We start from the raw sequence: 23,557 nt of genomic DNA, 5'->3' as shown, positions 1-23,557 counted from the left end.
TGTAGCACCCTTTTGCTGACATTTGCACACTGTATGTGCCAACTTCAACAGCTTACACAGCCAAATGTGATAATATACTTGGATCAGTCATTGTTGGCTTAGTGGGCATGTTCATGAATTTGAGGGATGTGTTTACCAAACCATAATTAAAGTCAATGTAAATGTATGATAGAAGAAAATTCACACGGTTTTATCAAGTAAATCAGATTGCTGCTCAAAAAAATATCCAGATGATTTATTGTTTTGCTTCAAAAACACACACAATAATTCACTTGAAATTATTTCATTGTCTAAAAAAATCATTCTGAGCTGAGTAAAGTAAGTAAAGAGTACATCTAATGTTGCATTGTTACAATCAAATATACTGTAGGTGCCTCCTCTTCAGGCAATCAGTTTGTCAGTTTGGATGGTTTTTAAATGTGAGGTTAACTAATTAGAATATGCAGCATACAGCACTTTCCAAATCATTCAGTTTGTATGAACCTGTCCAGGTGCATGTGTGTGTGCTGTAAATGAGCAGATGTATACAGTCTCACACGTGTCCATGTATATTCCACAGTGTGTGTCTATGAGTAAATGTCTCTCTGTTTCCTTTGTTCCACTACAAAAGCTGCCCACACACTCGTTCCAGCCGTGGGAGGCATTTCATTGTGCCGTGAGATTAGCTTGGCAAGCTGCAAACAATAATACTTTTAGTCATGCCAACTTAAACAGAAGCACAAACAATGAATACATGACTGTAATTAAATAAAGCTCCATCCCCAGTATTATTGCTTTGTTGAATTGGAACAATGTTAATGTCAGATGAACATGGTTTGCTGAAATTATCATTTAACTGTGGGCTTACAGTCAGAACCCTGATCACTCCAATCTAAGAATCACAGTCAGTTCAGTTCAGCATGGCACATTTTTACATAAATCCAAAGTATTTTACCTGAGGATGGAAGATGAATTAATCAAAAACGTAAATACAGAAACAAACAAAAGTGACAGCAGCTCTGAATTCTTGTGCAAGATTTAAATATGAAATGTACAAAATATGCATAGTTTTGGCTCACTAGTGTATACATCTTTGAGCACTCTGCATATCACAAATAGTAGGATGAAAACAAGCAGATACACACACAGACACACACACACATAAAAGGGCTCACTTCTTTCTAAAATAACACATTTTCTACATTTGAGATTAATGAATCATGACAGCCTCAACGTGCACACCAACAAAATCCCTTTTAACATATAAAGTAGTCTGTCCTCAGTCACTTATGGTCCAAGGCTCAGTTGTCAGGATGCATTCTGGACAAACGGTGTGACTCAGTCCAAGATAGGTTCAGGTTTCTTTATGGTGCAAATATTTCACAGTTGGATTTGAATTGTAAAAGTTGTACCTAATAAATGGCTCCTTGGGTTCGTCAGTACGATCACCAGCACATATCAGTTGGTTGAATTTTTCTTCTCTCCAGTCTTCTCCCAAACAGAATAAAGGACAAGGTTATTGAAAAAATTTATTTCAAAGCAAAGATTTGTATCACGGAAAACACTTTTACTGTAGAATACGAATGGCTTGAATTTGTAGTTGTCAAGTCATCAAATATTTGTGGGTATTTATTTAGTGTCTAGAATTAGACAAGGCCACAATCAGGTCACACATCTAGTTCTGGTGTTTTTCTTCATGTAGCACAGTAAGTATGTGGCCCATCATTGGTTCTGAAAAAGCAATCACACACAAAAAAAAGTGTGCACTAAAAAACATTTCATTTTGTGGACTAGTTTTGCATTTGGGTCACCAAACATAATTTCATAGGTCAGTGCAAAATTTAACCAAAATGAAAAATGATTTCCCACATTGCACTGTTCTGTGGAATCTACAAATGTTTCTACAGAGACATCAGTGTATATTTTGCTGTCAGGTGCATCCTACACCAATGGTCTCATAAGAAGATTGTGAGGTTTCAAGCATAGTTTGCTTGCTAATTACTTTCAAAAGGCAAAGCAGTCTCAACCGGCTCCTGCCAACATCCTCCTACTGTACTCATGAATCTTGGTGAAGATGCTGCAATCAGTACACATGATGTGTGTAGTCACTGCTAAGCCATGATTCATAGTGTACTTCTTTCTTTGATACTCAATTCACTGGAATACCAATATTACTGGAACTAATATTAAAGTATACTGCTTATATATTATACAATGTTATGCTGTAGGGAAAATAAACCAGATACTGTATGAGAAATAAAGCTTAAAATTCCTATTCTTGTTTCCAGCTCAACTCAACTGGTGTTAACACTTCAGTCTTTGCCATGATCTCGGTAACCACTTTATTCCCCCTCTCTCAATCTCTAGAGACCACAGTAAAGCCTCTTAACATAGAGCATGAGACTGGTCTGATCGAACCACTTAATGTGACTGAAAGGATAAATTAGCTGATACAACAGATATACACACCAGCACAATGGCACCAAAGACTTGAATTCAGTTTTATGTTTCTCCACCTTACTGGATTATGCAAAAATTGCCCCATAATAGTTTGAAAAAAAAAAAAAAAGAAAACCCAAGGGTTTACAGTATCTACTTTTCGGGTAGCTCCTGTAAGGGTCTAATCTCCCATGGTGCCTTTTGGCAGATCAAAATGCTGCTTGAGGTTCTTTTGGGAAATTGTGAACAAGACAAAAATACACCAGAGCCACTTGGGAACAGGGCGAATTAAATTCTGACTCACATAAAGAGCACTGGAAATAACATGTATTAATGTTAACAGCAGACATCCGTCAATGACATTATGGCGTCTGTTATTAACCTGTGGGGACATCAGGAGGAGGCAAGTGGGAGCAGTCTCTGACGTCAGGCATTCAGATAGTTCTGTTTCTCCCACTTGTCCATTTTTTTCCCTCTAATATTCTCTTCAGTCCTCCTCACAGCTGGACACATTATGAAATGTGGTTAAATTAAACAGTATTCCCCATTCAGGTACATGAATTGTTTTGGGGGGGAAGGAAATTGGTTCACACCGACACACACTGTGTTTAGTATTGGAAGTACAAAGCTGATTACAAATCAGTACAGTTTAGCACAATGCAGTGAAAACAACTCAAAGGTCAATTACTGTTTGTTTGCACACGGGCCTGGAGCATCTGTGCTTTTTGCAAAATATTTTTTTCCAGAGGAGTGCTGTTTTCATAGATGCTCCTTCTGCATGGTTCGCTATGGGAAGTGTGATCAACAGGGATGTTGCTTTACAGCAACTTGACCACTAAGCCAAAACAGCTTCACTGCCGACTGTTGGTCCATGCCTCCTATACACAATGATGATACTGTCAACACTGTATGCTCACAGCATTTCGAATGTTTTTGGTGCATTTTCAAAATGTGATGTGTATATGTCTAATGCTGAAGACTTGTCTCTGCTCCTGTACACTGTGATATTAAATGTATCCATATCAAACTCTAAACTTACATCAATACTCTTACTTAAATTACCTTAACATGAATAAAATGCTTCCTACTCTGCACTGTTGTGTGAAACAAAAATAGAAATATTTCCAGCATTGTATGCTTTGCTGTCGGCTGCATCCTACAACAATGACCTCATAAGCAATTTCAAGAATATTTTGTTTTCAGAAAGAAAACTAGCTTTAAGTGGCTCTTGACAGCATCCTTCTGCTGTACTTGTAAACCCTGTTAAGGGTACTCTGAACAGTAGCCATAATGTTTTGAGAGGATATTAAATGACATGGTGAATTAATAACAAATTCCCTAATAATTTCTGTTGTTTTTTGAATGAGCAGTTTTTATTTAAGGACAGTGGTGACAGCAGAGGCAGGTGAGAGATGCCTCAAACTGATATATCCAACATATATTGTGACCAATATTCTATTAGATCCATCTAATGCAATTTGACATCAAACAATGTAAAGAAAAATGTATTGTATCTAAAAAAAATGATTACAAAAAGCTTTGTATTAATGAAAACTTTGTGATATATGTTTAAATTTAAAATGAGAATGTTTGGGGTTTTTTTGTGGCCAAAAACGAAGGTTTAATTTTAACTTTCAAGTCGTGGACGAGAAGCTAAAGTGCTCAAAACTGGAACTAGACCATCTCTCCATGGCAACTGAGAAATCACTTTGTTGATGAAGGTCATGTGAAATATTCAAAGCTTCAAAATGGGCCCTAAAGTGAGACACGAAGCAGTCAAATCGTATCTGTTTAATTATTTCTTACTACATGAAACAGTGGAGTCAAATACTATAAAAACGGAATATATTATTATCAATCAGGAACATTCAGGAATAGCTTTTGATGATGTCACAAAGAACAGTACAAAATACAGAGAGTGAAGGTTCAGCACATTGTCACTGTTTTGTCTTCACGAAGGTCATGAAGGTTATGTGCCTGCAAACAGCAGCTTTTTGAAACTTTGTTTTTCCTGATATAAACAAACCTGCAAATCATACAAACAGAACAACGACTGCGAGGGCGGGGGTGTGCAGGGGGTGCAAGAGGTAGAAGGTTGGCGATTGATGGTATACGCTTCAAAGGCGTGACACAATGAATCTAGATCACAAATTACAGTCAAATACAGCCCTCGGTGTGTGTTTTCAGTGTGGTGCCTGCTACTACAGAGCCCAAGCATCTGTGTGCAGTTAAATTGCTGTGCCCGGAAGAGAAGAGTGAGGGAACATACTGTACGCGAGCATGTGGGTGGGTGTCCTAGTTAGTTTCTATCAGGTAGTGACATCTAATCTTCAGACCACAGTAACAGCTTTCACCAGGTCAGTCTCACACTTTGTCACCTTTTTCTTCTCCACAGGGTCTTGGACAGGAAACAAGTTTCCAATGATTCGGAAAATATTCAAACTGCTATTCATATCCTACTAAGGGGAGGTGTGGATATGACACACAGGTGTTCATACTCCAGGTAATGTAAATAGCGCAATAACTGTGTATTTTACTAATGTGTAAAAAAATGAAACTATTCATGAAAAACAAAGCCAGGTTTTAACTTACTTTCAGTACTAATTCACAGTATGTGCATCACAATATCATTGCACATAACTACACTATTAAATACCTGCAGTGCTGACATTACTGTGAAACATTGTGCATTTTGTCTTCTTTCCTTCCTGCCTGTCTCCATGCACCATTCTGCAGATGAATCATTCTGTGCCATGCTAGGTGATTTATCATTATTGTAGCTATGTGACGTGCAAAGACTTGCTTGCTGACAGCGTATAGCATTACTGTTCAAATGTCTGTAATGTCTGTACATTTTTATGTACAGTATTTGAGTAGAATTGGTGTCATCAAAAAATAACTGTTTCTGTGTTCTCTGTTTCAAGATACTCAAACCCAAGAAAGGACCCCCCCCACACACACACACACAAGACATCACTGAGACAAACAGGTGTATACAGTATTGACAGATTTGGTTGCTTAGGCCAGTTATAGCCTTTGTACTTTAGACCTTTCACCAACCAAAATCCATCTGTTACATCCTTTTTGGCTAAATAAAGGACAAACCCTTGTATGGCCATAAACCTAGATACACTAAATTCTAACCTCTGTGACCCTCAGTTGCTTTATTTTATCTCAGAGAGGCTTAAATCCTAAAATACATGGTCAGCCAGTTCTATTCTATACTCTATAACAATCATAATTATCCACTCAAATAAGAAAACAAAACAACTCATGGCATGGTTTCATTTAAGTTGCTATCCATGTAAGGGTTTACTGGGCCCCAGTTAGACATGGGATTCAAATTTAATTCAAGAACCACCACAGGAATTAATATTGCACAATCCCAATCCCTGAACCCCAAAGACCAAAGCTGTCTATTAACCACTTATTGAAACTAAATCTGGCTGATTCAGAAGGACCAAAAGTATCATATATACTCTCCATTGATTTGATTACACTAGTGATATTGTCAGAATTATCGGGAATCAGTGTAACACACACATCCCCGGTCAAATTTAGTGTTATGCAAAGACCTCCGGTTTTGACTAGGAAATAGTCAAGGGCCATTTCATGTTTAAGCAATGTTAATCGATGAATGTATCATTTGCAGGCAATAAATGGAACCCTTTTATAGTCTCAAAATGCAGACATTGAATATTTAATATTATCGGTGTGATCAGTTTGAAATAGTACCCCATACCATCGAAATATACCAATACCCCATTTCTCACTCAAAGAAATATGCCACTTGTAGGACTGAAGGGTTGCAAGCTGTGCCATTTCTCTTTTGTGGATTTGATTGGTATCATGTAATACATTAATTGGCACTAAGGCTAAGTTTACAATCGTGAAAGACCTCAGAAGTTGCTGACTGCAATCCAGGTGGGTTAGAGAGATACGTGGATTCATGTATCCGATTGTGGACCTTTCTCAAATGATGCCTCAGACAAGGTGACTGCTGGGAGTTGAAAAGGGGCTTTGCTGGAGCTTCTTGACTCCATCTTTCGTCATCGGTATGATTATAACGGGAGTCACCATTCAAAGGGGGAGACAGATTCGTGGCAATAACAAATTCAAAGTTACTGACACAACAAGGAACAGCGACAGAGGGGGAAACTCCACACACATTCTACCACCAAGGAAGAATTAGGAGCTAAAAGGAAAAACTGTGAATAGAATCGTTTGGGATTTGACATAGACTCAGATTTTAACAAAACTCTTTCTATGCTATACAAATGTGAATGACATCATGAGGCAATATTCTAAACATTCCCATCATGTATGATATGATACTCACGCATACATATATCAACATTCATCAGAAAGACATTTTGTGATCACGTTACCTGCACCACTCCCACTAAATTTTACTGAGGCTCACCCTGTGGAAACTCCTACACAGGAGACGCACACTGGGCTACACACTCCGTGTGCCTATGCTGTAATGGCACGGGTTAGTTTATGGGATTGTCAAATTGCGCAAGCCCTGTTGCTGGACTTACAAGCTGGACAATCATCGCTCTTTCTGGACTTAAATACCAGCTATGCTCTGGCCCAGTGAAATCCACTTTTAAAAAAGAACAGACACTTTTGGTAAATGACTCACTCCATGCTCCTGCTTATAAGGGCATAGCACCTATTGAGAGTTTCTACTGGCTTTGCAGAACTCAAGCATCTCTGTTCTTGCCCTCAGGATGGTCAGGATGTTGTTATTTTGTTCAGGTGACTGACGCTTTACAAGTATTACAAACCTTACCACAATGTGAGTTACTGTACAATACATGGCCAACTACAGTATAAGTCACCTTTGCAGATAGGCTGGTGATGAAGTTGATGTCAATTATTATAAGAAAATTGATAATTCAAGTTAAATTTTCCACTTGCTTTGTTTTTGCAAATTTCTGTTGCTTTAAGTTATTTAGATTTGTGTATAGTTCAACAGCACATTCTGTTAAGGAAACATTTATAAAAGCTTTAATAGATTTACTTATTTATTCATTTATCCTAATAATAAAAACATAAAACATTATAATCTTTGTAGCTTTATAGATAAAAATCTGTATGCATCAGTAACATCACCTCTTCAGCTTATTGTAAATTTGCACTCATACATCAACAAGTGTTTAGGTTTTAAAACCATCTCAAAAAAATAAAAAATAAAAAAATACACATCTGAAATTCCAAACAAACAGAATAGTTTGGGGCAAATTTTGGAATCTTTTTGAATCTTTCTGACCTCTAGAACCTCAACCCACTCACTGTCCTTGATTATTATATATTTATTACAGCTTAGTTGTACTTATTGCTGCTGTCACAGTATCTGTTGCCCTTGCAGTCACGTGTGGTATTAGATTGTGAATCTCCTCAGGTTGCCTTCCTCAGTAAATTATTCACCAGGGAGAGTCTGTGTTTTAATAAGGTGAGTTAGCGTAGGTGGAAAAGGTTCTGGCTGACAGCAAGCCCCTGATGATCCTAAATATTGTTTTTTAAATTTGTACAGTAGTATTTTTATAGCATACATTTTAGCATGAGATCCATGAGAAAGATTGAAAAGATGTGACAGTCAAGTTTTGTCTCGCCGCATAATGAGAGCACCTCCTCACACTGAGAAAAGATTGACTGTTGACTGTGGCCTGTCTTCTTTTAACGGCATGTTGTAAGAAGACAAATCTGCCATGGCTTGTGAAAGGAAAGATTTTTCTAAAAACTGCCTGTTCAGTGAATCTGTGTGAGAGGAGGCTTTTACCCACATCTCCATTTCAAGTTAAGTGTTTCGAGTGTATTTCTGTTAAAATATGCGAAAAACTTATGCACATTGTAACCTTTATATTGCAAACGTGTTAGTTAACTGTTGCTTCTTCACACATTTATTGAGCAACATTATTCATTGGGCTATAGTAAATATCTTGAATATTAGGTGCAAAGACAAACGTGTGCATCTTTAGGGAGGGTCTGATGGTTAAGTGGCTATGATGTGTACCATCTACTGTCCCATCTAATGGAGCTATGTTGCAGGTCATACAGTACCTTCTCTTCTCTTTCTCTCTCTCATTCTCGATTTCAGATTTTCTCAACTATTCACTAATTAAAAAGTTTTAACTTTTTCAAAATAAAACTGCGTTGTTGTTAATTGCAGTTGTGCAATAAGCATATGACTGACCCGAGAGCAGGGAGGGAGCGTGCTCATTAAATTTTCATGCAGGCTGTGTAGTGTTACACAACACCTACACTGACATATACAAGTCAACTGGTTAACACTGACAGTTCCTCCCCATACTCAAAGACAAATTGTATGGAGGCTATTTATACTCTGTGAATTTTTTAAAAAGGGGTAGACTGTGACTTGGACTTGACAGCTGTGGGACCTGATCGCGTAGAAACTTGTCTGGAGACTTCCCAGGATCCCAGAACAATAAAAAATGAATAAGATAATGTCTGGCAGGTTGCATAATCACCCACCTTGAATAATGCATTAGCTGGGCTGTGTATGTAAAGGTATTAACAAGTGTAGTTTTTAAACATCCTGTCTTTCTCTGATATCAGATTTTGAGTTGAGTTAGGTTTTTCTCAGATTACTTGAGACTTGACTTAGATTTGTAACAAATCACTTGAGACTTGAGTGGAATGACTTTACACTTCACTTGAACTTGTTACAAATTACTTGTAGTTCTCTCAAATGCCGTTACAGCTGAATTGGACCTGAGACCCGTGTTGAGCTTGTGCTGAATGACATGACATGTGAATTGGACTTGTCTCAAACTTAAGACTAGACTTGCACTTGCCTCAGATGACAGGACTTTTGACTTGTACTTGTCCTAAATGGATTATCTTACACTGTCTTGACCCTAACTCGTCTCAAATGTTTGACTTTTAACTTTTCTCAAATGACTGGGACTTGGAATTTACATCTGGGTGTTACATCTTATGGTGTGTCTCCTTAAGCGTGAAAGTCAGGAATTGGAATGATGTCTGTTTTGCCTGCATTGCAGTACATGTAGGTTAACTATAACATAGCAATAGCAATTGTATTGGGATTGTTAGAAATCACAGTATCCTGTGGTAATTAAGAAAGAAGAAAAGAAAGAAAGAAAAGAAAGAAAGAAAGACTGTAACATGTCCACGGATTCAAGTTGGACAGTTCTGTTTGGAAATCTGTTTTAAGAAGTCCCAAATAAACTAACGTGTGCTAATAAATAGTTTATTCTGTTGATGCAAGCACCTTGGGTTTTAAAGTCGGGGTTACTGATGTTTGGAAATCCAACTTTCAGTTATATTTTCCGACTGGTTAGTCTGAATTTCTGAGTTCCCAGTTTATATGGAATGCACTTACAAACTTACCATTTGTTTGATATTGATATTCTCATTGTCCCACCTTCTGAGAGCACATTAGACTTTGGTGCAATATATTAAACTGTATGACTACTGCATCTTTGTTTTTGTTCTATCATAAGTCAGCAGTTCCCCAAGGCATCTTTGTTAAAAATTGAAAAGGCATAATTCCACCATTTACCAGGGATACGTCCACATAGAAAAGCTTTGTGCTGCATAAAAAGAGGGATTAGTTTTATTTATGTTTGACTAAGTATAGCTTTTCCTTTCTCATACTTTTCACATCAGTGCTTTGATTATGACTCAATTGTGTACTCTTAGCTACACATTACATTGTTGCAGGAGTCAACAAAAGCATTCTTGTACCATCTTCATCTCATAAAAAAACGTAAGTGAAAATCCTGACTGTATCAGACTCATTAATCGGATGTTTTATTGAAGATTTCTTGGTGTGATAGAGTTTAAAATTCCATCATTAGAAGTCATGCCACCAAAAACATTTCAAAGAAAACACAGCCCTCCATATTCCAGAAGCTTTTGGCACAAAGTAAGATCGTGTTGGGGAAGTGTGGGTGTGTTTTCAAGTCTGTTTTGCTGACAGGCAGGTTATAGGTCAATGAATCTATAAAGGAAAGCGAGCATTCAAAAATATCAATGAGGAAACAGTTCACATGGCACACTTTACCACAATGGGAGATCATAAATCAATAGAAAGCTGAGATCTATGATACACAAACTGTGCTTCAGACTACAGCAACATTCAATAGAGATTTCTGTTGGCTATCTTTATCCTTTAATTGTCCATAAATTGCTTTATGGTCCTTCCTAAGCTGGAATAGCGGTTTCAACATGTTTTCATAACTGGATGCAAATAAATACGGTAATTGTTGGGACAGTGTTTTACTGTACAGTAAACAACATAAATACCCGAGATGAAAAACTAGAAACAAATGAGAGAATGTTTGGTTAATTAACTGTCTGCAGTCCTCGAGACTTTTAGTGTTATACGTTGGTCTTCAAAGCCTCTGCTCTGAACCAGTTTCACACTGTGTTTGCTGCCGCTTCTTCATTTCAGTTTCCTTGGTGATGGCGGATGGGAGGCGCAGAACACAACATCATTACAGCCCATCTAAATTGGGGCCTTGACCCCTAGGTAGTTACTGTCTCCGTGCATCTGTCACCTGTTTCTGCCAACCTTCAGGAATCTACATGATGTTAATACCTGCAGTGTTTCAGCTGGTTCAGCTTTTTGTCAGCTGCATTATCCCATCACGTCCTTGCTTCCCATTTAGGAGAGACTGAGCGGCAAGTACGCCAGGAGAGAGGGGACACGAGGCCAAGGTGTCTCATCTGAGCAGAGAAAATGAAATGAAAACAAGATGGATTCCCAGCATCGCCTTGACAGTGAGCTGTCTGTACAAGTCAGAGTACAGTATATGATTCAGTGTAGCACGCGTGTTAAAATCAGGAATCTCTATGCATTTGAAAAAAAATACAAATTATTATACTGCAAAAACATTCTAACAATCAAATGCCAGATCACACTAATTTTGTAAATACTTTTACAGTATATTATATCCTACACAACTTGACACCCCTGGGGTCCCATGGTCTCCCTAAACATTTAAGATTCTAGTGTCTATAGTAGCAAGATCCTAACATCCAAAGCTATTTAAAGCAGATTCTTCAATAAAGTGATTGGTATATTTACATTTTCTTCCCATCAGTCACTGTTCTGGATTCAGGTGAGCAGTTCATTGGCCCACGTTAAACCGTTGATGTATTTAATAAACGTGAGTATTAAAGGCTTCATATTGGTGTAGATGTGCAGGTGTTGAAGTCTCACTAAAGTAGGATCTGGTTTGAAGTTTCTTTAATTCAGCTCCTCTTCCAGGTCCATAATATAGTGATTCAGGTCCTATTTAAACCATATTAACAGTCACAAAGAGTTGATTAGTTTACTGAAGGTGAGTACTGTGAGCCCCCGTCACTACACAATTCCTTCACTGCGTTTGCTCCTCCACACCACCAGAGCGGTCATGAGGAGGGTGACTAGGATGGGCACCGCGATGAAGGGGCCCAGGATGCGGTTGGGTGGGTCACTGAGAAGCCGTCCAGATACGGAGCAGTCGTGGAAGTAGTGTTTGTGAACTCGGATGAAGAACTCGTCCACTAGGCGGTTGGGCCAGTAGCACTCCAACTTCTGTGCCACCAGGTACGTGCAGTTTGTCAGCTCACCGTAGAGTCTGCTTGTTGGTGACATAAATAAAAAGAAAAAAACGGGGTTACACAGTGACAAAGAGTCCGCTGAGTCCTGCCTTCCGTAGTAGATGCTTACAGTTACTATGTCTGTCAACCTTTCTGTGCTCAAAAAGACTGTACAGTTCACAGTTCTGATGGTTTGTCCCTCCTCTGACTACTGCCTGTTAGTAGATACTCAGCCCTACTGACCAGGAGCAGCTGTCTGGTCATAATAATTAGTCCTGGCCTATTAAAGTCGCTCATCTCTTTACACCTACCCATTTCACCTGCATCCAACTTTAGCTATCAGAACCAACTTTTCACTTAAACACCAATACATCCCAGACCTTAACCTTTGCCATTGCTCACTGCATTAGATTACTAATGTTCACAGGGCCATAATTTAGGTAATGATCCATGATTATGGCCAAGCACATAAAGGGCTCTGCACCATTATGGTCAAATGCATCATACTATACTTTGGCAGCCTGTATAAGGTTCAGGCAGCAATTAACACTTACAGTACAGAGACCACACACAAATATAGGCACTGACATTGACAGTTGATTTACTGAATTTGTGTCACAGATTTCTATGAAAAGGTGGAAAATGCTGCAGATGTTATATTATTTAACTCCCTGACATATTATCATTTTAGAATTTGTTTTTGGTAAAGTTCCAAACAGAGCCTGTTACATATAATGTACATCTAACAGATACAGAGCAACATTAGCATTCATGTATAGTTGTGCTTCTGTCCGCCCGACTAATGTAAACCCATTATTAGCTCAACTGTTTCTCCACCAATTCCTGAGGGTTATGTATATTGAGCAGCTGAATGCTCCAGTACGTCCAGCAGCTGTTTGATATACTTTGATTGCCTATCATTTGGTGCCTGGCATAGTGTACAGTGGATTCTCATTACAATTGCTGTTTTTTTTGGGGGGGGTTGTTGAAAACAGCTGCCTGCTGGTTCTGGGAATGACGCTAATGAGAGCCATGAGACTGAGTGAGTGAGACTAAAATGTGTCAGGTAATAATTCTCTGTGGGTTTATCCCTGCTTCCATTTTGAGAGCTCACCCACTGTTAATATAAAATTATCAATAAGTGCAGCTTTAATATTTAAACATCGTGGTAAGCATGTGTACTCTGCGCATCCTCTCTGGGTTGCACAGCTCAGATTTAATTTGTATTTAATATTCTAACAGCTTTTGATGATGCTCGGTGACACACGGCCTTTCTTTGTGGAAGTTTTGTAGATGTAAACAGCTCAGGGCTGCTTGGCGTAGGACCAGCACTGCAGAGCGCTGCGGTTGCTTTCGGATGGCGAGTTCACTCTGTTTGGGTGTGCACTTTCTTCCTCTGCTATTTCCTTGAAGTTGTACAAATCAGTTGAGACCTGCTGCTGGTCTAATGAGCCCTGAGGTTTCTTGGGATATTTATGAGTCACCAGTTAAAAGAAGTCACAGCAGAGTCAAAACAGAGGTGGTATACACAAAGATTCACCTCATGTAACTGAGGTTGTCATCAATTTAGACCCGTGTGCAGCTTTTATGAGCGTTTCTTCTAAGCTGCTGAATGTACTTTCCTATTTCTAATATTATCACCATTTAATCACGCAACAGAGAAATCATGACACTCTGAATTATTATTTGTATATGAATACTCAATAATTACTTTTTGAAATAGTGGAAATGCCATATTCAGATGTTTCTGTTCTGTCATAACCTGGCACAAAACCCACGTACAGAAAAGTTGGGACATAATCTAAAAAGCAATAAAACTAAAATTTGGTTTGCTAATTCACTCGATTTGCTTTATCTGACAAAAGATCAAAGAAATTATTTTCAGAGTTTAATGTCTGCAACACAATGTATGGACAGAGTCGTGTTTATTGAGGTCTTACGTCCCCTTTTTGTGTAATTACACTTCATCCTTTGGCAACTGAGGACATTAAATGCTGCAGTTTCGTAGAATATTTGCCCAATCTTGCAGACTACAAGAATTCAGCTCATCAACATTCCTCGGTCACTGTTGCCTGATTCTTCGCTTTATGATGTTCCACTCTTTTTTAAAAGGAGACAGCTCACACTCTTCATATCTATAAGACCAGGGTGTTGTAGCACATGCAGAAAGAGGCCTGGCATTGTCCTGCTGAAATATTCATGGACTTCCAGGGAAATAATGTTGTCTTGATGGCAGCAGATGTCTGGCTCTAAAATCCCAATATAAGGCACCATCACACATATGCAAGTCAGCCATGCCATGGGAACCCCATTATCAAATGCCCTTCTCTGGTAAGAAGGACCACACATCCATTTTTGTACCAAAAAAAGCTAAACTTTTTATACATAGATGGACGACGGAATGGGCCTAAGGAATCACGGGGAGTCATAGTCAGTGCCTCAAAATCCATCCATGCTTTTACACACAGAGAGTTAATCAAGTCCATGATTCTTTTACGGTATTATTTACTGCATATGGCGAAAATTTAAATTATTTTCAATCTTGCGTAAAGAAAGATTCTTTGTGAACTGACTGGTTTGATTTTCTGAGAGTGAACTCACCCATGAGGTCTGGGACAAAGTGGTGAGCCATGATGCATGTTTGCCTCAAAGACTGAGCCTTCTTTCATACCCACTTATAAGCTCACTTGTTAGCAATTAACCTGCTAATCATCCAAAAAGATGTTACTTAAATAATTTAAAAACCTTTTAGTATTATTTTGCCTCTGCCATGACATGTTTGTGTAGTAGGCATCAAACTCCATTTTACTCCTATTACCACATCTGCCCCCATGAGCTCACCTCCATCCACACATTAAGATTCAAGATTAAACAACTTTATAGATCCCATAGGGACATTGTGTTACAGCCACTCTCCACGTGAAAAGTTGAAAAGAAAGGAAAAAACTTCCACCAAACCAAGACAATAACAATACTAGTACAAACTACTGATCAAAAAGTAAGAAACAAACCCAGCTAGAGTAAACATACATGAGTTCCTTCTTTTCCTTTGGGCTGTTTCCTTTCAGCGGTGGCCACAGCAAATCATGTGCCTCCATCTAACCCTGTCCTCTGCCATTTATTTACATAATCCTTTATGTATTATCTATTCGTAAGTGGGTAGGAGGGATTGTCCAGGACTGAGAGGACTTTGGACAACAATTAACTGTCAGCCACCACATGCAGCCATTACATGCCCTATTGAGGAGTGCAATTACCGGAATAGACGTATCAGTAGCATAAGTACTGAGACACAGAACTGATGGCCTTTTTTTGCTCTTCTTTAACAGTGTGACAAACGTCCTAAATGAAACATGTATTATTCAGGTCAGTGATGTAGACTCTCAAATTTGTGTCCATCTCTCTCTGTGGAAATCAATAAACAACAACTGCAGTGGGGCAACAGTTTCTTGGTGTAGCTGCAGTCAGTGACATTGCAACTGTTGCGCCGAATCTTAAAGAATCTTAAAGCACACAACTTTAAGCCACATTTATGAAGCTAAACCCTGTTGATGACTGGGTTTAAAAAAGAACAAATTGTTTAGTTCACACAGATAAACAGACACCCTTAATCCAGTTGCACATTGGCTTAAATGGGTGTTACAGTTCTTACTTTACTATTCTGTGTCCTTAAATATTGTTTGTCGTACGCCATTGCCAGATGTATCTATTAGAGTTTTCTTCTTCTTCTTTTCCTTTCGGCTGTTACCTTTCAGGGGTCGCCACAGTGAATCATGTGCCTCCATCTAACCCTGTCCTCTGCATCCTCTTCTCTCACACCATCTAACTTCATGTCCTCTGTCTCTACATCCATAAATCTCCTCTTTGTTCTTCCTCTAGACCTCCTGCCTGGCAGCTCCAACCTCAGCATCCTTCTACCGATATATTCACAGTTTCTCTTCTGAAGACATCTAAACCACCTCAATCTGGCCTCTCTGACCTGCTGACTTTATCTCCAGAACATCTAACATGAGTTCTGATGTCCTCATTCCTGATCCTGTCCATCCTCATCAATCCCAAATAGAACCTCAACATTTTAAGCTCTGCTACCTCCATCTCTGCATCTTGTCTTGTCTTCAGTGCCACTGTCTCTAAGCCGAACAACATCTCTGATCTCACCACCGTCTTGAACACCTTTCATTCTCGCTGATGCTCTTATCACACAACCTCCTCTCCTTCTCCTCCTTCTTGGAGATTTCATGTTTAACCTTATTTGGACCATGTTGAAACCACCAGTGCTTTTAATGTTGTGGCTGATTGGTGCACACCAACAGAGTGGGTATACTTTGTCTTTTTTCAGGAGAGACTGTTTTTACTGGTCTCCCATGTCTAAACTGACAAACCCAATAATGACAATAAAGCTTTATTAAGTTGACAGGCCTATGCTGTACTAAAGGGCAGAATCAACATTTCTCTGATGACTGTGCTGTGTACAGAACACAGTTCCAAGATAATGACCTTTGGGAGGAAAATAAGATCATTACATACATTATACTATTACATTACATTTAATAATAAAATTAATAAGTCTTATCATCCACCCTAAAATTCTGTGTGATCCTTTAAACACATGCATCCGTCCTACCACAAGCAGAAACCTCCAAATATAAGAGTGCATTCATTGACAGCTTCTTTTTCTATAGCTGGTACAGCTGCAGACAACTCTGTGGGAAAATGACGTGTTGCAAAACCTTGTCGCTTCCCTAAATTGCTTTCAGATATATATAATGTATAGGCAGGGAAATACAGAAGTTGACACATGAACACAAAGAAGAAGTGCAGATAAGATGCAAAGTGGGGGACAGGAAACCTTGATCACATCTATTGTACAAATAAAGTTTTAGTGCAAGTTCACGTAAGAAGATGCCTGTCAGCTGCCTCTTCTCATCGCTACACTAAGACCCCCTCTCTCTGCTATTAACCAACAATTTTACCTTGATCTATGCCGGAGAACTTTGCCGTCAATGCTTCACTGCTCTGCCTGACATCACTGGTTTCACCATCAAGCACCATCATTCACCCGACTGCTGGTCGTGATTCACGCTAATGTTAGTTTGTAATGTTATTTTCTGACTTTTTTCTACTATTGTGCATTTTGTCTTTACTGGCTTTTATGTACCACTACACCTTTTCATTTATGCTACATTGAAGGTCCCCAAGCTGAACTATCTTAACTATAAGTAGCTGCATTATGCAGAATCATGCTAGTTTAAGTCTGATGTGTTGAGTGATGAGCACATTTTGAATAAATAAAACCTGCATATAAATAAGTAATATTTACACAGTCACACAGAGCAAAAAGTTGCCCCACTGACTTGAGAAATAACCCAGAACTGCACTTTTATTCCTCTGGCTGACAGTTGAATAGGGAAGTTGGATAGATTTCATTGTTGAGATTTAATACAAATAACAATAAGGCATGATGATGTATTTATGACTGGGGAGAGTGGTTTGTGTATAATGCACAGGACTGTCAAGCCAATGACCCGGGCCAACCCCCCCTGAGCCTGGCCTAGCGGTAAAAACACGTTTTGTGTAAAACGACTTAGATTTTTCTCTTTTACACCAGCCCAGCCCTGCAGGACCGCGTATTACGACAGAAAACAAAGCCGGATTTGTTGCTGCAAGATTGGATATTTTGGCAGACAAAAAAAAAAACATTGACTGGTAACATTTCATTCAAATCTTCACTATCAAACGTATTTGCAACTAAACATTTACGTTACATGAAAACATATTGTCATTACGTTTACAGGAAAACGTAATTGCCTTTGCAGTTTAGTTGTATAGGGTGGCAACACACGTGCATATAGAAATAAACCTCGCTCTCAGCACTATATGCTAAAGGGGAGGGGTGAAGGAACCTTTCATGAAATCGTGCTGCTTTATACATCCTTTTGCATTTCATATTGATGCCCCAGGGACCATTTGGTTTCAGTATTGGATGCTCCAGAAGCGCCACTTTTTAAAGCTACGGGAACAACTTTATATATACACGTAAACTGCGTTAGTGACAGTAACTTCAGGTTAAGGTTACGTTAGAAGTACTATAGTAACCACGTGCGACATGTTGTGTTATTATTTTAAAGTCTGAAAAGGTCAAATATCAGTTGGAAAATCCAGTTAGAAAGTAAAGAGAAAGAATCTATATTTGTCTTATGTGTCATTGCCCTTCTGACAACCTCTGAGTTATAATATTCAGGAGCAGGTTATATTTAGCAGTGTTTCAACTTGCCTTTGGAGCTACCATCAAAGTGGCTATAAGGCACAGACTGGCTCTGACTTTGTAAAATAAATAAAAAAATAATAAGATGATGATGAGGCCTTTTCACTGACATAGCAGGGATCTTTGGGTAAGGTCCAAGTGCACATTTTGTATTTATACTGCTTTACATACAAGACTTTTGGCAATATATGAAATATGTTGTGCCATATTTTACTGGTTCGTAAAGAGCACATCCCTGTGAATATTTATTATTTATTTATTCATTTAAATTCACATTCACACCGATTAAGGCCGGCTAAGAATCACCAGTTAACCTAACATGCATGTTCTTGCACACAAGCATGGGAAGAACATTCAAACTCCACACAAAAGAGCTCCAACCAGCTGGGAATCTGAACCAGGAGTCCTCTAGCTCTGCGGTGGCAGTGGTAACCACTCTGAAACCTTTAATATATCTTATATATAGCAAATATCTTCAGTCCGAGATGAGTTTTTGTCACAGGTGGCTTCAAGAGCACCTCTTTGCATTAGGGCAGATTTTTGAGATGTGTTCTAAATGGATTTGTCAAAAGTTACACATTATATCTTTAAATTCAGTTTTAAGACTGGATGCATAACTTGGGGCCTCTAAGGTTATGTTCTTTAAGACTGTACCAAAAACCTGAGCGAGGACCACTTATCAGGACTAAGATTCAACATAGAACTGATTATTATCTGTGTGAAAAAACACCTTCATGTTTTACAATACCAATAGATTTTCACCTTATTCTAAAATCCCTTTTAAACTGTAGGATCTCGTATACACTATATGCTTTATTTATAATTATGTGCATTAAAACAGAGAAGCATAATGCAGTAGTTTTGTCTAGTATCAATTTGGTTGACTATCTAGTGCACTAGTAGTACATGAATTTGCTCTAGTATCTATAACTCAGCATTTTCCACATAACCGCATGCATTTTTCCATGCATATGCAATTGTTGTCTTTGTTTAGTCAAGTGGTGCTTTTCAAGCGTGAAATCTACTATGCCAACATCCGGGGGAAAAAAAATATAAATAAAAATAAAATCACTTCATCACTTTTCTTTTCGAGAAGCTCCTGTCATGCCTGCTTGAAGAGATCATCTCAGAGCGAAATGGGAGAGATTCCCCATCTGCAACCAAAGCAATCCAACAAAACAAGCCACACTGTCACTACTGCGCTCATCACACAAAGTATTTTCTTTTTCCCCTTTCTACTTTGTTATTCTGCTAACCTCCTGCATCCTTTTGCTCCTGGGAGAGATTGAACATTTCAGTGTGTGTGTGTGTGTGTCTCTTCCTTAAATGACAGCAAAAGTGATAAATGTTTTTTGCAAAGATGGTCTTTTTAAGTTTTTAAGCAGTCTGTTGTTGTTCCACTTTGATTTAAATCAAACAATATCAGGATATGAACAAAAAATTGAAATTGGAGTGTATGTGTAGACGTGTGTGTGTCTGCACGAGTAATTATATGTATATTTGCATGCGTGTGTCTATTGGTGATTCAGTACTTTGCTTTGTATGTGTTTATGCCTTTGAGACTTTCTTTATACAGTTTATACATGTTTGTGTGTGAGCAGATGAGTCATGATTTGTGTGCGTGTGCATGTAAATGTTTGCACTCTCTGTTCTGAAACATCAGTTTCAGACTTGGATGGATAAGCTAAATCAGATGCTACAGTGTAGCTATTTCACACCACTTATCCAGTCATTTACAAATGCTGACCTGCTGCCCAAACAACTGACACTCCACGCAGCATGTTAGCATACAGTTCCACCTCACCATTTATAGATTGTCAATGGCAACAGAAGTATATAGAGGTATTGGATATTCATAGATGTTTCACTATGTATCTGCACAGCTCCACTGCACTGGGAGTGGTCAGAAACACAAGATGCTCATCTCCTTCAGACAAAGCTGAGAACCACGAGACATTTGAAAATGTATTTGTCTAAAAACTTGTTCACATGATATATATTTTGACCTTACTCTTTGTTCCCCCCCAAAAAAACCCAAGTGAGTAGACAGCGAGAGGGACTGGATTAACAAACAAAAAGAAAAGAATAAGGAAACTAACAAACAGAAACACACCAAACCTCAGACCAAAAGTTGCTTGGGACTAGAGTCCAATTCACAGGAACCAGAATTACTCGGGTCAGGTAAACCAAGAGGGATAACGAACGGTGCTAAAGGAAAGGACTAGCAAAGGAAGCGGGGCTAAAAAATAAAAGTCCAAAGGGAGGAAGTGTAACTGAGGGCCAGATCGTGACATGATCGTCTCCAACATTAGTACCTCCCGGTGGTTTTAGTGGTTGAGGGTTTACAGGGAAAAAATAAAGGTTGGTCATCATCAACAACATGTGTCAAAACACACAGTACATCTTCGCAAGATGGGCTGTATAGCTGCAGACCATCACCCAAGAGTAACCATGGTGACTACAGTATGCACTGCACCATTACCACCAGGAGGTCGTAATGTTATGGTTGATTAGTGTTTAATGTATGTATGTATCCATGTGTATGTATCTTGTTAATAGTTCGCTTTTGACCTTTTCTGGGGTGAATTCTGGGAAAGATGCTGTATTTCAGTACACAAACTTCTAAGTAGCTCACTAAGGCAGTATTTAGATTTGTATGGGCATTTTTTTAAGTCATCAAATTCAAAAACTGTCACATGTCATTTGGAGTTTAAAACATTTTAACAAATACCTGCACCGAATGTAATAACTTTATACTTTATTTGCAAATAGTTATTATTACATTGTGTGCAAGGTTAACATTAATGACTTAAAAAAAATTACAATAAGTACACTAGTAATATTATGAATTTCGACAAGTTAATTCAATGAAAGCAAACATCTCTCCGTGGAATCCAGTGCTTTATTAAATCAGTCACATTTGAGAATTGTACAAAAATACTGCACAGCAAAGAAAATAATGTAAAAGAGCAGGAAATAAGCCCATAGCTGCGTTTGCAGCAGCACAGAAAGAAAGAGGGAAATGCTGCATGATTTCTTCCTGGAAGGAAGCTACAGAACTACATTTTGGCGTATAGCACATGATAACACATATTACAGACCTGTAGCAAAATCTAGGTTGCCTACAAGATGGGACAGGGTACTTTCTGTTCTGTCATAACTCAGTGTCTGTGTCTGCTGTGGCATGTCGTGCTAATGCAAATGAAAAACCATCCTACCACAGCTGATCTTCAAATCACTGCCCTAATGCTATTAAACCTGCAGTGCTGTAGTTGTTGAGCAATACAAGTAATGCTGGATGTTATTCAGTCATTAGAGCCACCCTACATACAGCAATCTATTTCTAATCACATGCTAATCAGCTGTTTAATCACAGACAGGAAGGGAACTTGGGTTAGCTTTCCACACCGATGAGTTCACTGGATTTTCCTGGCCTGGGTTTGGATATGACCAAATGTAAGCTCACCCATAAAAGTGTTTTTAAATTATCACAGACGGCTGACAGACACGCATGAATGACCTACCAGAATACCCTCTAATAATCACAGAGAAAAAACTGCTCCGAGAAAACGGAACTAATTTTATACCAAGAGCCTGTGGTATGGAAAAGACAGGGGCAAAGGGGGGAAATTAGACGTTAATTAGGATTGATTAAAAACACAATATTTATCTTTGGAATTGTTGGAAACATTTGCCTATTGTACTGCACTTTTTGGAACTAATTTGTAAGCCTGAAATTATCTTGGGAGAAAATGTGTGTGCTGTTATTTACACAGCAAATGGTAATCAAACAAAGCTTAAGTCATATTTGTAGTGTTTGCCTGAGGAGCTGTGTGTGTGTGTGTGTGTGTGTGTGCGTGTGCTTAAGGATATGAAAAGTTACTGCCACTCTGAACACAGCAATGTCTAATAACATGCCACAGACAGCGGACTAACCCAACAGACAGAGCGGATGGATGCACGGATACAGCAGACCTACAGGGGATGTTTAGTGAGGTTGGCAGATGGATTGACTAAAGCAAAAGCGTCGTTAATAAACCACATACATATTTATTAGCAGCAGATTATCTCAAGTTACTAAACTTGAAGTTTTGAGAACAAGACTGAGGGCAGTTTTTCATCAAATGCATATTAGTGTTGTTGGTTTGCTCCACTTTCTCATGTTTACTATTGTCAGATCTTGTTTGGTTAAGGATTTTTATTATTATTATTATAGTTTATTTCCTAATAGTTCACAGATTATTGGAATGTTTGTGTAATATAACAGAAAATTATGTTTCACGATAGTGTGACTCATAAGTCATTATGTGCATGTTTTGAAGGCCCTCTGTTCCTTTTCCTGCCTCCGTAACTTTTATTTTGTATTTCTCTGTTTCCACTTCCTGCCTTGTCTTTTCTGCTCATTTACACTAATCACCACACCCAATTGTTTTCACCTGTTCCCCCGGCTATTAAAACCCGGCTCTTGCATCAGTTCCCTACCAGATTGTCTCTCTGCATAACATGAGTGAGCCTTCCACCCAGTCTTGATGTGGTGTCTCCTAATCTGTGTGCCTATTACCTACCTGCCAGGTGACTAACCAGCCTGCTGCCTGTCTGATCAGTTTGCCTGCTGAACTCCTCTGTGAAGCAACTCTCCAGCTCACCTGCCTACCAGGTACTACTACTACTGTCCCTGAACCTAATTACCTGTCTGGCTCCCTGGCTTCGTAAGTCTTTCTGATTTTCTGAACTCTGCTTGACTGACCTGGATTCTGGAATGTGTTTCTCTGTGTCCTCGTTCAGAACTCTGATTTTTATGATTGGCTCTATTTCTTGGATTGTGGACTTTGCCTCGTTTATCGCTCTGTGTTGGCTTACTGGATCTGAACCTGACCCTGGATGCTTTAGACTTGGACCTTGTCAGTGCTTTCCTGCAGTACTCCTTTGGACCTGACCCAATCTGCTCTGTGGACCTCAAACTCCCTGTCTAGACAGCGTCTGAAGACCTCTGATCTGGAATTTGCCCTGCTCTGCTCTGCTTGTTTCTGCTCTCCCCACTCACTCACCTGTTCCTCCAAGTGCACCGTATGTTCAATCCCCTGCTGTCTCCGGCTACAAGTAAGCCCCTTTTGATTATCTGCATTTTTCCCCTCAAAGTATATTACCACCTGTATCTCGTCTTCAGTGCTCGGTCCCCCTCCTCTATTGCTCCGTAAACTGCATCCTGAAATCCGACTCCCCAGCCTTCGGGTCACAAATCTATTTCCACTATTATCCAAAAACTACCTTAAACCTTCCCCTTGTGTTTGTGCT

At 38.9% G+C, this 23,557-nt stretch overlaps 1 protein-coding gene across 5 annotated transcripts in view; it reads right to left on the bottom strand.

Annotated features, from left to right (window-relative positions):
• Positions 1-311: 311 nt before the first annotated feature.
• ramp1 (receptor activity modifying protein 1) overlaps positions 312-23,557 on the bottom strand; it is a 59,419-nt gene continuing 36,173 nt past the window's right edge. For 2 of the 5 annotated variants that reach the window (XM_067516909.1, XM_067516910.1), the window contains exon 3: positions 4,019-12,035. In XM_067516909.1, coding sequence (XP_067373010.1) covers positions 11,780-12,035 — 256 coding nt within the window. In that variant the 3' untranslated portion in view covers positions 4,019-11,779. Of the gene's footprint in view, positions 1,468-4,018; positions 12,036-23,557 lie in introns of those variants that run through there. The other 3 variants (XR_010915232.1, XR_010915230.1, XR_010915231.1) reach the window with 3 other exon arrangements.

This window comes from Channa argus, chromosome 9, assembly GCF_033026475.1.
Source record: "Channa argus isolate prfri chromosome 9, Channa argus male v1.0, whole genome shotgun sequence".
Classification (NCBI taxonomy): domain Eukaryota; kingdom Metazoa; phylum Chordata; class Actinopteri; order Anabantiformes; family Channidae; genus Channa; species Channa argus.
Note: the sequence above shows the minus strand (reverse complement) of the source record. Positions and strands in the feature narration are given on the sequence as shown.